General features: G+C 38.7%; 1 protein-coding gene across 1 annotated transcript in view; it reads right to left on the bottom strand.

The window, feature by feature from the left end:
* Positions 1 to 4,063: 4,063 nt before the first annotated feature.
* The window catches only part of LOC145659479 (NACHT, LRR and PYD domains-containing protein 3-like), a 40,481-nt gene continuing 27,655 nt past the window's right edge, over positions 4,064 to 16,889 (bottom strand). Inside the window, exons 7-9 of the mRNA XM_081722249.1 lie at positions 14,966 to 15,136; positions 7,923 to 8,050; positions 4,064 to 4,074 (exon numbers count right to left, since the gene is read on the bottom strand). Coding sequence (XP_081578375.1) covers positions 4,064 to 4,074; positions 7,923 to 8,050; positions 14,966 to 15,136 — 310 coding nt within the window. The remainder of the gene's footprint in view (positions 4,075 to 7,922; positions 8,051 to 14,965; positions 15,137 to 16,889) is intronic.

Here is a 16,889-nt window from a genome sequence, read left to right as displayed (position 1 = left end):
CTGCAGTAGAGATTATGGAGGAATAAACACTGCAGTATTGATTATGTTGGAATGAACATCGCAATAGTGATTTTAGAGGAATAATCACTGTAGTATTTATTATGGAGGAATAAACACTGCAATAGTGATTATGTAGAAATAAACACTGCAGTAGTGACTATGGAGTAATGAATACTGTAGTATTGATTATGAAGGAATTAATATTGCGGTAGTGATTATGGAGGAATAAACACCACTGTATTGATTATGGTGGAATATTCACTGTAGTATTTATTATGGAGGAATAAACACTGCAATAGTGATTATGTAGAAATAAACACTGCAGTGGTGACTATGGAGTAATGAATACTGTAGTATTGATTATGAAGGAATTAATATTGCGGTAGTGATTATGGAGGAATAAACACCACTGTATTGATTATGGTGGAATATTCACTGTAGTATTTATTATGGAGAAATAAACAATGCAGGAGTGATTATGGAATAATGAACACTGCAGTATTGTTTATGTTGGCATGATCACCGCAGTAGTGATTTTAGAGGAATAAATCACTGTAGTATTTATTATGGAGAAATAAACACTGCAGTAGTGACTATGGAGGAATGAACATTGCAGTAGTGAATATTAGTGTATAAACATTGCAGTACTAATGATGGTGGGATGAACACTGCATTAGTGATTATGGAGGGATGGACAGAATGCAGACAGCATAATCTTTTACTAGTGTTTACATTCCTGTGCTCACACTGAGTCACTGATCATGAAACATTCTCCTCTGCCTTTGCTTTTCCCAGTGAGGTCCTGAGTTCTGTCTGTGTGGTGCACCGAGAATCCCGGAGGCACAATAGTTGAGTCAGGGACCCCATCAGTCAGTCAGGTATGTGTGAGGCAGACCCCATCAGTCAGTCAGGTGTGTGTGTGACTCAGACACAATCGGCCAGTTAAGTGTTTGTGAGGCAACAATCTCATGTCTGCTGTTGACATGAAATGTGTCCCTGGAGTTTGTCCTTCATGGACTGCATGTGTGCAGTAAAATACTGGGGAGAAGAGGACCATTCACATGTTGTTTCAGTTGGATCAGAACTTCGACTCACTTCTCTCCACTACAGCAGAGCTGTGGGGCTACAGTGAGAGTGGACACAGCTGACACTGCAGCAGACCTGTGGGGCTACAGTGAGAGTGGACACAGCTGACACTACAGCAGAGCTGTGGGGCTACAGTGAGAGTGGACACAGCTGACACTACAGCAGAGCTGTGGGGCTACAGTGAGAGTGGACACAGCTGGCACTACAGCAGGGCTGTGGGGCTACAGTGAGAGTGGACACAGCTGACACTACAGCAGACCTGTGGGGCTACAGTGAGAGTGGACACAGCTGGCTCCTCTGTCTCTGTCTGCTGTGTTCACTCTCTTCCATGTCCTCCTCCTGGACACTTTCACCATCAAGTTCTTCTGTCTTTTCTCTCTCCTGCTGTCTTCTTACTAAAGAAGGTTGCCATGGCAATTGCATTACTCTTTCTCTTCATCCTGGTTGTTTTCTGTCTCTCTATACTAAATGTAAATGAACAAGCAGGAGTATTTTATATTCTAGCGAGTTCCTTAGATTTAAGGAAGCTAACATTAGCCTCATTAGCTTTGTTACAGTACATCAGGCACCCAGTGTGACACACACACACACACACACACACACACACACACACACACACACACACACACACACACACACACACACACTTCACTCCTTCTCTCCTCCTAATCTCCTGATTACTGTCTTGTGTCTTTCTTTCTCTCTTGTAATTAAGTCCACAGGTTCACTCGTCCAGTGCTGAACATTGTTCCTCACTACTGTGTTCAGATGTCCTGAGTTTACTGTCAGCTGTCTGCTCAGTTTCTCTCTCTGCTGACTCCACATCTTCTACCATCACTGTCCTATTTTAGTTTGATGTCTCTGGCTTGATGAAAAAATTAGCAGCCAACATTGAGTCCTAAGTCAAGCTAATTTGATGTTAGCGTAAGGTATCTAGGTGTAATAACCAACAATATACTGTAACGTGGCAAGCTTAAGGTTACTAATATTAGCCAGCTACATGTTTCATAAAAACACCTGTTGAGAGAGATCACAGGTTTATTTTAAGGAATAACCAATAAACATTTCAGTTCTATTGAATGAATATTAACTTGTTGCGTTCTTTCCACCAGCATGGCTGTCAGTTCAGCTCACCTCAACATGTGTTGAACACACCGTGTAGATCATAATGAGAACAGGGTCTCCTACCCAAAAACACAAGGGAATCATGTGTGATTGTAAAATACATTTTGCTAAGTTTCTGCTCTCAGGTGACCAAAAATGCAGCTTGTGGACAAAATGCCAAAGCGCCTAGTTGAAGCAGCACTGTAATAAATACACATGTACATGTGGACAAGGACTCATTTGTGTCTTCTCTTTACAATGTTATGTTTCTCTTCTAGACTTGAAAATCTGCTCGTGCGTCACAAATGTACCTCTTTGTCTCCACAGTGTGGTCATTTAATGAAATGCAGCAAGGTTTCAACAGAAAACTATATTTAGAAATATTTAAAGAAGAGAACTTTATAATATAAAATAAAAGTGTACATTTCCTTGCATTGCCTTGCCTGGCAATGTTTGTTTAATACTGTACTATAAGGGAGTTGACACTGACCTTTTTAAAATGGCTATTTACATTCAAAAATAGTCACAGAAACTCACCTGAGAATTTCCAGTTTACAGTGTGAACTCTTCACTCCAGCACAGAGCTGCTCCACTCCTGAATTCTGCAGGTCATTATTATTCATCTCCAGCTCTCTCAGTGAGTTTTCTGTTTTTAGAGCTGATGTGAGAGATTTGCAAGACCCTTTATTGAGACCACAGCCAGATAGTCTGTAAAAGAGTAGATAGAGTAAATAATGTAGTTCAGTCAGAGGATGATGAATTAAAAGATCTGAACTGTTAATAAAAATTTAAAGAAGAGCTTGAAAGGTCTGGAACACACTGATACATTTTCAGATTTTTAATTTTACAAACACAGCAACATTTCAACATTACTGTGTCTTCACCAAGACAAAATGGACAAAGACATGACAAATAACATTCATTAGCAACCTAAGACAGGTGACCAAATAATGGATGGTTGGTTCATAAGTCAGTTAATGGCAGTTACCCTAATCAGAGTCCAAATATCAAAATTTCCCATCCCTAACACCATAACAGGAAACAGAACAACACAGATCTCATTCAATGTTTCACAAATACAAATACACTAACATACAAACAGAAAATATTGTTGGAAGACACGCAGAGTAGTGATTATGGAAGAATAAACACTGCAGTAGTGATTATGGAGGTATAAACACTGCAGTATTGATTATAGAGGGATAAACACTGCAGTAGTGATTATGGAGAAATAAACACTGCAGTAGTGATTGGACAGAATGCAGAGAGCAGAATCTTTTACTAGTGGTACATTCCTGTGCTCACACTATGAGTCACTGATCATGAAACATTCTCCTCTGCCATTGCTTTTCCCAGTGAGGTCCTGAGTTCTGTCTTTGTGGTGCAACGAGAATCCCGGAGTCTTAATAGCTGAGTCAGGGACCCCATCAGTCAGTCAGGTGTGTGTGAGGCAGACCCCATCAGTCAGTCAGGTGTATGTGTGACTCAGACCCCATCAGTCAGTTAAGTGTGTGTGAGACAACTATCTCATGTCTGCTGTTGACATGAAATGTGTCCCTGGAGTTTGTCCTTCATGGACTGTATTTGTGCAGTAAAATACTGGTGAAAAGAGGACCATTCACATGTTGTTTCAGCTGGATCAGAACTTCGACTCACAATATCGCTACTTCACACAAATAATTTATTCACTAAAATCAACCATTTACATTAACACACACAACAAAAAAACTAAACAAGTCAGCAGACCTGTGGAGCTACAGTGAGAGTGGACACAGCCTACACTACAGCAGACCTGTGGAGCTACAGTGAGAGTGGACACAGCCGACACTACAGCAGACCTGTGGGGCTACAGTGAGAGTGGACACAGCTGACACTACAGCAGACCTGTGGGGTTACAGTGAGAGTGCACACAGCTGACACTACAGCAGACCTGTGGGGCTACAGTGAGAGTGGACACAGCTGACACTACAGCAGACCTGTGGGGCTACATTGAGAGTGGACACAGCTGACACTACAGCAGACCTGTGGGGCTACAGTGAGAGTGGACACAGCTGACACTACAGCAGATCTGTGGAGCTACAGTGAGATTCTTTCAGTGGAGTTCTTTCCTCCAGCAGGGATATCAGTTCAGCTCACCTCAACATGTGTTGAACACATGGTGTAAATCATAATGAGAATGGGGTCTCCCACCCAAAAACACAATGGAATCATGTGTGATTGTAAAATACATTTTGCTAAATTTCTGCTCTCAGGTGACCAAAAATGCAGCTTGTGGACAAAATGCCAAAGCGCCTAGTTGAAGCAGCATTGTAATAAATACACCTGTACATGTGGACAAGGACTCATTTGTGTCTTCTCTTTACAATGTTATGTTTCTCTTCTAGACTTGAATATCTGCTCATGCATCACAAATGTAACTCTTTGTCTCCACAGTGTGGTCATTTAATGAAATGCAGCAAGGTTTCAACAGAAAACTATATTTAGAAATATTTAAAGAAGAGAACTTTATAATATTAAAGTGTACATTTCCTTGCATTGCCTTGCCTGGCAATGTTTGTTTAATACTGTACTATAATGGAGTTGACACTGAGCTTTTTAAAATGGCTCTTTATTTACATTCAAAAATAGTCACAGAAACTCACCTGAGAATCTCCAGTTTACAGTGTGAACTCTTCAGTCCAGCACAGAGCTGCTCCACTCCTGAATTCTGCAGGTCATTATTATTCATCTCCAGCTCTCTCAGTGAGTTTTCTGTTTTTAGAGCTGATGTGAGAGATTTGCAAGACCCTTTATTGAGACCACAGCCAGATAGTCTGTAAAAGAGTAAATACAGTAAATAATGTAGTTCAGTCAGAGGATGATTAATTAAAAGATCTGAACTGCTAATAAAAATGTAAAGAAGAGCTTGAAAGGTCTGGAACACACTGATACATTTTCAGCCTTTTAATTTTACAAACACAGTAACATTTCAACACTACTGTGTCTTCATCAAAGACAAAATGGAAAAAGACATGACAAATAACATTCATTAGCAACCTAAAACAGATGAACAAATAATGGATGGTTGGTTCATAAGTCAGTGAATGGCAGTTACCATAATCAGAGTCCAAATATCAAAATATCCCACCCCTAACACCATAAGAGGAAACAGAACAACATAGATCTCATTCAATGTTTCACAAATACAAATACACTAATATACAAGCAGAAAATATTGTTGGAAGACAAGCAGAGTAGTGATTATGGAAGAATAAACACTGCAGTAGTGATTATGGAGGAATAAACACTGTAGTAATGATTATTGAGGAATAAACACTGCAGTATTGATAATGTTGGGATGAACATTGCAGTAGTGATTATGGAGGAATAAACACCACAGTATTCATTATGGTGGAATAATCACTGTATTGTTTATCATGGAGAAATAAACAATGCAGCAGTGATTATGGAGGAATGAACATTGCAGTAGTGATTATGGAGGAATAAACACCACAGTATTCATTATGGTGGAATAATCACTGTATTGTTTATCATGGAGAAATAAACAATGCAGCAGTGATTATGGAGGAATGAACACTGCAGTAGAGATTATGGAGGAATAAACACTGCAGTATTGATTATGTTGGAATGAACATTGCAATAGTGATTTTAGAGGAATAATCACTGTAGTATTTATTATGGAGGAATAAACACTGCAATAGTGATTATGTAGAAATAAACACTGCAGTAGTGACTATGGAGTAATGAATACTGTAGTATTGATTATGAAGGAATTAATATTGCGGTAGTGATTATGGAGGAATAAACACCACTGTATTGATTATGGTGGAATATTCACTGTAGTATTTATTATGGAGGAATAAACACTGCAATAGTGATTATGTAGAAATAAACACTGCAGTGGTGACTATGGAGTAATGGATACTGTAGTATTGATTATGAAGGAATTAATATTGCGGTAGTGATTATGGAGGAATAAACACCACTGTATTGATTATGGTGGAATATTCACTGTAGTATTTATTATGGAGAAATAAACACTGCAGGAGTGATTATGGAATAATGAACACTGCAGTATTGATTATGGAGGAATGAACATTGCAGTAGTGAATATTAGTGTATGAGCACTGCAGTAGTAATGATGGTAGGATGAACACTGCAATAGTGATTATGGAGGAATGAACACTGCAGTCTCTCTCACACACATACAAACAAAATTCCTGTCTTTCTCTCTCTCACACACACAAAATAGATCTTTGTCTCCTTCTCTCTCTCTGTCTCATACACACACACAGACACACACACAAATAGTTCTGTCTCTCTCTCTCTCTCTCTCTCTCTCTCTATTTCACCCCCCCCACACACACACAATAGATCTGTATGTCTCTCTCTTTCTCTATTTCAGAGACACACACACAGATAATAATTCTGTTGCTCTCTCTCTTCCTTGCTCTCTTTCACACACACACACACACACTTCACTCCTTCTCTCCTCCTAATCTCCTGATTACTGATTACTGTGTCTTGTGTGTCTTTCTTTCTCTCTTGTAATTAAGTCCACAGGTTCACTCGTCCAGTGCTGAACATTGTTCCTCACTACTGTGTTCAGATGTCCTGAGTTTACTGTCAGCTGTCTGCTCAGCTTCTCTCTCTGCTGACTCCACGTCGTCTACCATCACTGTTCTATTTTTGTTTGCTGTCTCTGGCTTGATGAAAAAATTAGCAGCCAACATTCACTCCTAAGTCAAGCTAATATGACGTTAGCATGAGGTATCTAGGTGTAGTAACCAACAGTATACTGTAACTTGGCAAGCTTAAGGTTACTAATATTAGCCAGCTACATGTTTCATAAAAACACCTGTGGAGAAAGATCACAGGTTTATTTTAAGGAATAACCAATAAACCTTTCAGTTCTATTGAATGAATATTAACTTGTTGCGTTCTTTCCTCCAGCACGGCTGTCAGTTCAGCTCATCTCAACATGTGTTGAACACATGGTGTAAATCATAATGAGAACAGGGTCTCCCACCCAAAAACACAAGGGAATCATGTGTGATTTTAAAAGTGTCCTGTAATGTATCTAGAACCTCAATGGTTCAGCTTTAAATGTTTTAATTAAGACTTTAAGGGCTTTTATTTGCAGAGAGAATAGAATGACTGATGTTTACAGTGTTTCCATACATAAACTAGATAAAATCACTCAGTGAAAATCTTACATTAGAACACTTCATTTTACAACACTGTTGTTGGAGTTTCTGAATATATTCATCCTGTAAGACATTTTGCTAAATTTCTGCGCTCAGGTGAACAAAGATGCAGCTTGTGGACAAAATGCCAAAGCGCCTAGTTGAAGCAGCATTGTAATAAACACACCTGTACACGTGGACAAGGACTCATTTGTGTCTTCTCTTTACAAAATTATATTTCTCTTCTAGACTTGAATATCTGCTCATGCATCACAAATGTAACTTTTTGTCTCCACAGTGTGTTCATTTAATGAAATGCAGTGAGGTTTCAACAGAAAACTATATTTAGAAATATTTAACAAAGAGAACTTTATAATAAGTGTAAATTTCCTTGCATTGCCTTGCCTGGCAATGTTTGTTTAATACTGTACTATAAGGGAGTTGACACTGACCTTTTTAAAATGGCTCTTTATTTACATTCAAAAATAGTCACAGAAACTCACCTGAGAATCTCCAGTTTACAGTGTGAACTCTTCAGTCCAGCACAGAGCTGCTCCACTCCTGAATTCTGCAGATCATTATTATTCATCTCCAGCTCTCTCAGTGAGTTTTCTTTTTGTAGAACTGATGTGAGAGATTTGCAAGACTCTTCAGTGAGACCACAGCCAGATAGTCTGTAAAAGAGTAAATACAGTAAATAATGTAGTTCAGTCAGAGGATGATGAATTAAAAGATCTGAACTGCTAATAAAAATGTAAAGAAGAGTTTGAAAGGTCTGGAACACACCGATACATTTTCAGCCTTTTAATTTTACAAACACAGCAACATTTAACACTACTGTGTCTTCATCAAAGACAAAATGGACAAAGACATGACAAATAACATTCATTAGCAACCTAAGACAGATGAACAAATAATGGATGGTTGGTTCATAAGTCAGTGAATGGCAGTTACCATAATCAGAGTCCAAATATCAAAATATCCCACCCCTAACACCATAACAGGAAACAGAACAACACAGATCTCATTCAATGTTTCACAAATACAAACACATTAATATACAAACCGAAAATATTGTTGGCAGACACGCAGAGTAGTGATTATGGAGGAATAAACACTGCAGTAGCGATTATGTTGGAATGAACACAGCAGTAGTGATTTTAGAGGAATAATCACAGTAGTATTTATTATGGAGAAATAAACACTGCAGGTGTGATTATGTAGAAATAAACACTGCAGTTTTGACTATGGAATAATGAACACTGCAGTTTTGATTATGGAGGAATGAACATTGCAGTAGTGAATATTAGTGTATGAACACTGCAGTACTAATGATGGTGGGATGAACACTGCAGTAGTAATGATGGTGGGATGAACACTGCAGTAGTGATTATGGAGGAATGGACAGAATGCAGAGAGCAGAATCTTTTACTAGTGTTTACATTCCTTTGCTCACACTGAGTCATTGATCATGAAACATTCTCCTCTGCCTTTGCATTTCCCAGTGAGGTCCTGAGTTCTGTCTGCGTGGTGCACCGAGAATCCTGGAGGCTTAATAGCTGAGTCACGGACCGCATCAGTCAGTCAGGAGTGTGAGGCAGACCCCATCAGTCAGTCAGGCGTGTGAGAGGTAGACGCCAGTCAATCAGTCAGGCTGCTCTATCTCTTCCTCGCTCTCTTTCACACACACACACACACACACACACACACACACACACACACACACACACACACACACAATACTTTGGTCTCTTACAATACTTTCTGTCTCTCTCTCTCTCGTACACACACACACACACACACAAATAATAGAGCTGTCTGTCAGTCTCACTTACTCTCTCTCTCACACACACACACACACACACACACACACACACACACACACACACACACACACACAATACTTCTGTCTTTCTCTCTCACACACAAAATAGATTGAATCTTTAAAATAGATTGAATGTTTGAATCTCTCTCTCTCTTTCTCTCTGAGGCACACACACACCTAATAGTTCTGTCTGTCTCTCTCTCACTCACACACACACACACACACACACACACACACACACACACACACACACACACACACAATACTTCTGTCTTTCTCTCTCTCACACACACAAAATAGATCTTTCTGTCTCCTTCTCTCTCTCTGTCTCATACACACACACAGACACACACACAAATAATAGTTCTGTCTCTCTCTCTCTCTCTCTCTCTCTCTCTCACACACACACACACACACACACAGGGACACAGATAATAGTTCTGTCTCTCTCTTTATCATGCACACACATAGATAATAGTTCTGTCTCTCTCTCGCACACACACACACACACACACACACACACACACACACACACACACACAGATAAGAGAAAGTATTGTCATGTTTAACTATCAAGTTTAACTGGAACACTTTCTTAGAAGTACAAGGGTTTTAAAATGTGATAAACCAAAGTAAATTAGTAAAGAGATAAAAAAAACAACAACTCAACTCTCAAGTAAGAAACAAGAGAACAACAATTTTGATGAAATTTCTCAACAACACAAGAAACCATCTAAACACACAGCAGCTAACAGGAGTGGAACAGTAGCATCTTGCAGCAAAACTACAAGGACAAAACTACGGATAAAGCCAAGGAAGACGTGGAAAATTACATGAAACATAAAAGGATAATTTACATTTACATTTATATACAGAATACAGTGAACAAAACCACCATCACCAGTCTCCTGTTATATACAGAATACAGTGAACAAAACCATCATCACCAGTCTCCTGTTATATACAGAATACAGTGAACAAAACCACCATCAGCAGTCTCCTGTTATATACAGAATACAGTGAACAAAACCACCATCAGCAGTCTCCTGTTATATACAGAATACAGTGAACAAAACCATCATCACCAGTCTCCTGTTCTATACAGAATACATTGAACCAAACCACCATCACCAGTCTCCTGTTATATACAGAATACAGTGAACAAAACCACCATCACCAGTCTCCTGTTATATACAGAATACAGTGAACAAAACCACCATCAGCAGTCTCCTGTTATATACAGAATACAGTGAACAAAACCACCATCACCAGTCTCCTGTTATATACAGAATACATTGAACCAAACCACCATCACCAGTCTCCTGTTATATACAGAATACAGTGAACCAAACCACCATCAGCAGTCTCCTGTTATATACAGAATACAGTGAATCCTGCCACAGAGCTGTCTGTGCCATAACAAGCCAAATATAAAAAGGGGCATATGTAATGGAAGACAGATAGTCATTGAAGATGAAGATGAGGATAACACCATCCTAACTGTGAACATTTATCACAACGGCACCATCATGTTTCAAGGCAGTGAGGCCTCTGCTCTGTTCAGGAAAACTTTACCTTTATCAGAGCAGTAGCAGAAACTGAGAAAGTAACTGAGGAGGAGGAGACTAGTAGCCACGTAGCCCAGGGTTCAGGGGAGGGATGGGAAAACACCTCACAGACCAGCACAATGCAGGCCTGACCAGCACAACACAGGCCAGACCAGCACAATGCAGGCCAGACCAGCACAACACAGACAAATGGAGATCACGGTATTCCAGCAAAGAGAAAGTCTTTCTCTCCAGGAAGTTGAGACAATAGAATTCAAACATCTGAGAGGAGAAGTGTTGGAGCTCCAGAAGGACAGAGAGGCTCTCAGGAGGGAGCTCAGTGCAGTCAGAGAGAAAGTACAGCTCAGGGACAATACCATGATCACCCTGAAGGAGGAGATACAGAGACTAAAAAAGAAGAACTACAGTTCAGGGACAGTTCCATGATCACCCTGAAGGAGGAGCTACAGAGACTAAAAGAGATGAGCTACAGCTCAGGGACAGTACCATGATCACCCTGAAGGAGGAGCTACAGAAACTAAAAGAGATGAACTACAGCTCAGGGACAGTAGCATGATCACCCTGAAGGAGGAGCTACAGAGTCTAAAAGCCAACCAGCAGACCTCTGATTCTGCACAGCAACACTAAATCAACTCTGAACCACAGACTGCCACACTGAGCCCCGTCCGGTCCATCCACACTAAGTCAGATAAAAAACCTAATATTCCTCCAGATGCAGGCATAGTCATTTTAATTGATTTTAATGGAAAATTCTTAAACGAGGAACAGCTTTTCCCAGGATCTAAAGTTGCAAAAGTTTGGTGTTCCCAAACCAGCAATGCCCTCCAGCTTCTTACACATGCCATCTCAGGTAATCCAAGCCACCCCATTATTTAGAAAGCAAGAGAGTAGCAGAGTAAGAAGAGTAGCACAGACCTCCACAGAGACCTTCCCCTCCTCCAAAATCACCATCTCTACCATCCTGCCCAGTAGAAACTTCCATCCAGCTACAATCCACAAGATAAATGCAGAGATCTCCTGTGGATGTGCACTGCTGGCTAATGTGCACCTGACACACCACTCCAACCTCAGCATCCACAGCCTTCATGACCACGTCCACCTGCACAAGGACACTGTGAGCATCTCTGCCAGCTGCCCAGCAAGCCATCCATAGTAAAGTACACCTGCCATCACCACCCACCCCCAACATGCAGCCCAAACAGCAGACCTACACCTCTGTAGTACAACCTCCACCCTCCACAAACACTACAGAGATGGAGAGATCACACAGATACTCAACCTCATATGTCAAAGGCACAATTCATTAATGAAGAAATAGATAAATAGATAAATGAGTTAATAAATAAAAAGACAAATAAATAAATATCACTGTTTATAGGTTAGTCATTACACCATTTTAATATGTATGTTTATATACATGAATTGTACATATTTGTACATATAATTTCAACATATTCCTTCACTTTTACAGGTTTATCTCACTTTGAATCTGTTTGTATTTGTGTTTTTCCTTTCATACTTCATTTAAATAATGAAACCATTATCTGTCTCTTTATGGAACATTCAAGGCATAAAATCATCCATGTTTGGGTACAAAAGTATAAAACACTGAATTCACAAATAACACAAAGATAAAGACATTATAAATCTCCATGAAACCTGATGTAAATCTGATGTAAATCTGATTCGGTGACTCACTGCCCTTTAAACTACAAGGAAATCCTCCTCATAGCTGTTACACTCCCTGACATTAAAAGAGAGGGAGATTCAGATGAAATCACTATCTGGTAGAAATCAGAACTGTCAAAAATCATAATTCCTCTGAAATTAGAAAAATCACTGAAATACAAATTATATCACTTCAAAAACAAAACTACATCACCCACTGGAACACACAAACCCAAGTACAAAGTAAAATGCAGTATTAACTGGCTATGAAACAGAACATTGTAGCAGACAATCTGCTCAAAGTGACTGATATTAAACACAGAACCACGTTGAGAAAGTCCAGACTCAGTTAACACAGCCTGGCGGTCCAGACCAGCCAATATAAGACATCAGTGTAACAAAGACACTCTAGAGACAGAGCTACACTTTCTCAATGAATGTGAAACATTCAACCAAATACATCAAATATACTTTACAAAATTTGAGATGGTCCACCCCAACTTTAAGTATCTATGGAACACTGACAAACAGGTCAGTGTGTTAGGAAGGATGAAGTGTTCTGCACTTTCTCACTGAATGTGAAACTAATAGATATATATATATATATATATATATATATATGCACACTGGACTATGTACTATTAGGCTGTAGGTATCCCATTAGCTAGCAATACTATTAACAACATCCTCCTTATTCTGTATCAAACGGATTCAAATACATATGAAGGAATCAACATTAGCCACGGTGGCTAATCCCTGATTACTATGTTATTATCCACATAATCTTCCAGAAGGTTTAAATGAAGTGACTAATGGCTGAAAATACACCATTTACTCATAAGACTTTTATCTAAACATTTATTTAGCTAAACTAAAGCTAACAAATAACTAGAATCACAGATAGTTATACTAATGTTTATGGGGAACTGGATGCCAATTCTTTTAATAGGCAAATCAAATTCTCAGAGAATTAATCAACTTTTCGATCTACCTGACACAAAATATTGGATGTGAACACAAATACACCCCGCCCCCCCACACACACAGAGCATTATATGATACTGTGTCTGCAGGCACCCCCAATTCAGATGTAAGACTTTTTAATACAACTTCCAATGTAATTTAATACCAAATTTGCAGTGAGGATGTACAAAAATGAAATCCGTTTGAATAAATCGTAAATAAATATTATGTTTAAACACTGTCATTGAGGAACAGATGCTTCCAGATTAATTTTGAAGAGAGACATAAGAACACTTAATAATAAGTGGACAAGAAATTGACACAAAATCTGACAGAAAAAATATATCTAGTTAACTTGGGCACTTTCTACAAAAAATTCTTGCTAGTGAGAGCAGAGTTAATTACTTCCCTGTAATGTTCATATGTAGCTAGCTAGATAAAGCTGGAGCTAATAAACTGATTTCTGAGAGGACTGCAGACCATATACAAAAATATGTAGAAAGTTACACATTTATAAATCGAGTGAAACATTTTGAGATGAACAGTGTCAGATGAATCAGTCTGACTAGAATTTCCTGTGGAGATCCAATAGCGGTTGCTAGTCACCTGGACTTAGTTTTGGTAACATTGATTAGCTAGCTAGTGTGGTTCCTAGATTTTTCCCACATTCTAATAAATTTATGAAGTACACTTTAAATAGAAAATAAACATGGAGACTCAAAAATTAATGGAAAAGAATAGCTGGTCCAGTATTTATTACATTACATACAAATGTGGCATAGTCCAGAGAATATCTAACAATCACACACAACATCTCCATCGCTATGTTCAAACATACATTATTCAATATATGCACCAACCATCACTGAACATACATGCACAAAGAACACCAACCATCAGAGGATATACACACACAGAGCACCACCCATCACTATACAAACATAAACTCAAAGAGGACAATTTAGAATATCCAATCAACCTAACTTCTGTGTTTATGGACTGTGAGAGGAAACCAGAGATCCTGAAGGAAACCTGCACAGATAAGGACTGGAACCCAAGACCCTAGTGCTGAGAGAAACTTCACTGAGGGAGGGACTCAACCCCAAGACCCTAATGCTGATGGGTAAATGAACTGAACACCAAGCCACCATACTGCCTGCCTAACAGCATAACAATAACAACATAACAATATAACAATAATAAATATGATAATAATAATAATAATAATTCTTCTTCTCTTCTTCTTCTCCTCCTTATTATTATTATTATTATTATTATTATTATTATTATTATTTCTTTATTTTTTACTACTAGTTGTGTAAACCTGATCATGCAGTAAAACGTAACTCTTTGTGGCCACAGTGTGTTCATTTAATGAAATGCAGCTAGTTTCACCAGAAATGTTTTGTCTGGATCTATAACTTTGTTCCGCAGTACCTTATTTTAACTCTGTTAATGTTGCACTACAAGGCAGTTTTGTAATTTCTTTAAAGAAGAGGAGAATCACATTTGATAAATTGTGCACCATAATGGTTCCATTTAAGAATAAATTAACAGAAACTCACCTGAGAATCTCCAGTTTACAGTGTGAACTCTTCAGTCCAGCACAGAGCTGCTCCACTCCTGAATTCTGCAGGTCATTATTATTCATCTCCAGCTCGCTCAATGTATTTTCTGTTTGTAGAACTGTTGTGAGAGATTTGCAAGACCCTTCAGTGAGATTACAGCCAGATAGTCTGCAAAGAAATACATAGAGTACAAAATGCAGTTCAATCAGAGGATCTACAGACAACACAAAATGAGTTTATGATAATGAAAAGATATTACTAATTGTGTGTGTGTGTGTGTGTGTGTGTATGTGTGCGCATGCACAAAATATGAGACACAGGTCATGAACGAAGTCCATGTATTTCTCTTCAAATAGAATGGTGCCACTTGATGGAAGAGCTATTATGATGGTAGCATCACCTGTGTGATGCCATTTCCTGTTTTTGAAATTCCTTCACATGAATAACAGTTTAGGCATTCCAATCTTTACTATTGTCCTATTGTTTATTCATTTTCTGTAACTGCATACAATTCTGATATCAACAATGTCTACAAGTCACAGGAGACTACTCGACCATTCAAAACTTGCTGATGCAGACAACTAACCAAAGCTAAGTGTCTACTAGCTATCAAGTATTTGTATTTCACCATGACTTCAGTCATTTGTTGCTTGTGTTGAGTGCAGCATGTTTAGATTAATCATTACTGATAAATGTATCTATGAGAAGTACAGATTAATCATTAGTGAATTATCTACACTTCTCACAGTTACATTTATCATTAATCATTAGTGATAAACATCACAGGAGACTCTCAGCTTCAGTATGTAAACTACAGAGCTCTGGTTATACAAAAATAAGGTAATAAAATGTGTTGGGGTAAAGGCCAATCGTTATTCTGTATTTTCATGAGGTGATCTGTGATATAATTATAATAGGCTTTAAAGCTCTCTGTAGCAGGTGCAGAGAGGTGCAAGACTGTCTGAAAGCATGAATAATGTTTCTGGGGTATCTTAAGGTCAGAGACCTTTTGGGACTCTAAGTGCAGAACTGAGGTTCTGATACAGGCTTCTGTACAAGTCTAAGGCAGATTACTCTGAACTGTTCCTGTGAGAAATAACTTCATTAGTGTTGAAAAAGATCTCTGTTTTTAAAAGACTTGAAAGCCTCTTTGAGAGTTGTGTGGCTAAGCAAGGTTCATTATCTTACCACAAGGGCAGAGTGATACTGACCTACCACATCATTTAGCAGATGTTTGGTGGTGTGAGTTGAGATCATCTTTGTTTAAAAAAAATCTTCCAATGGGATACAATGGTGTCAAGTTTAACTTGCATAATGATGAATCTCAATTTGCATATATTGAATAATGTATGTTTGAACATAGTGGTGGAGATGTATGTAAAGAAGGTGGGGTGATTACATAATCACTTCTGAAAACTGTATAAAAATATGTGTTGTGTGTGACTGTTAGACATATTCTGGACTATGCCTCGTTTGTAACATTGAGCTCAGAATAAAGATGGGACCGGCTATTCTCTTCAAACGCACCCACACCGTCAGCAGTAGGGTTATCAGCACCAGCTGATAGATGGCCCAGAGCTGCGTTGTTCTGTGAGCAGGGTCTGAATCCACACATGTGCACCGTTATAGGTAAGCAGAAGTCGTGTTTGAAACATTCTGCATAGGTGGTATTAAGACCTTGTCCACAGAGTTTTGTGGTAGGTCTTGGGCGTCTTAAAAGTGCAGGAAGTGAATGGATACGCAGACAGATCTGTTTAAACGTGATTAATATCATCTAATTATAAAATGCATACACGCAAAATATATTAATGAGGTTTTAGTAATAAATACAATAAAGTAACGGATGGAGGTACAGTATATAAAACCGGTGACAGTTACAGTAGTAGAGAGTGTACATATTACAGACACATTAAAATAGTAG

Source organism: Electrophorus electricus, chromosome 1, assembly GCF_041902795.1.
Source record: "Electrophorus electricus isolate QZ-2024a chromosome 1, ASM4190279v1, whole genome shotgun sequence".
In the NCBI taxonomy this organism is placed as follows: Eukaryota; Metazoa; Chordata; class Actinopteri; order Gymnotiformes; family Gymnotidae; genus Electrophorus; species Electrophorus electricus.
The sequence above is the reverse complement of the archived record's forward strand: the minus strand, read 5'-3'. Positions and strand labels throughout refer to the sequence as shown.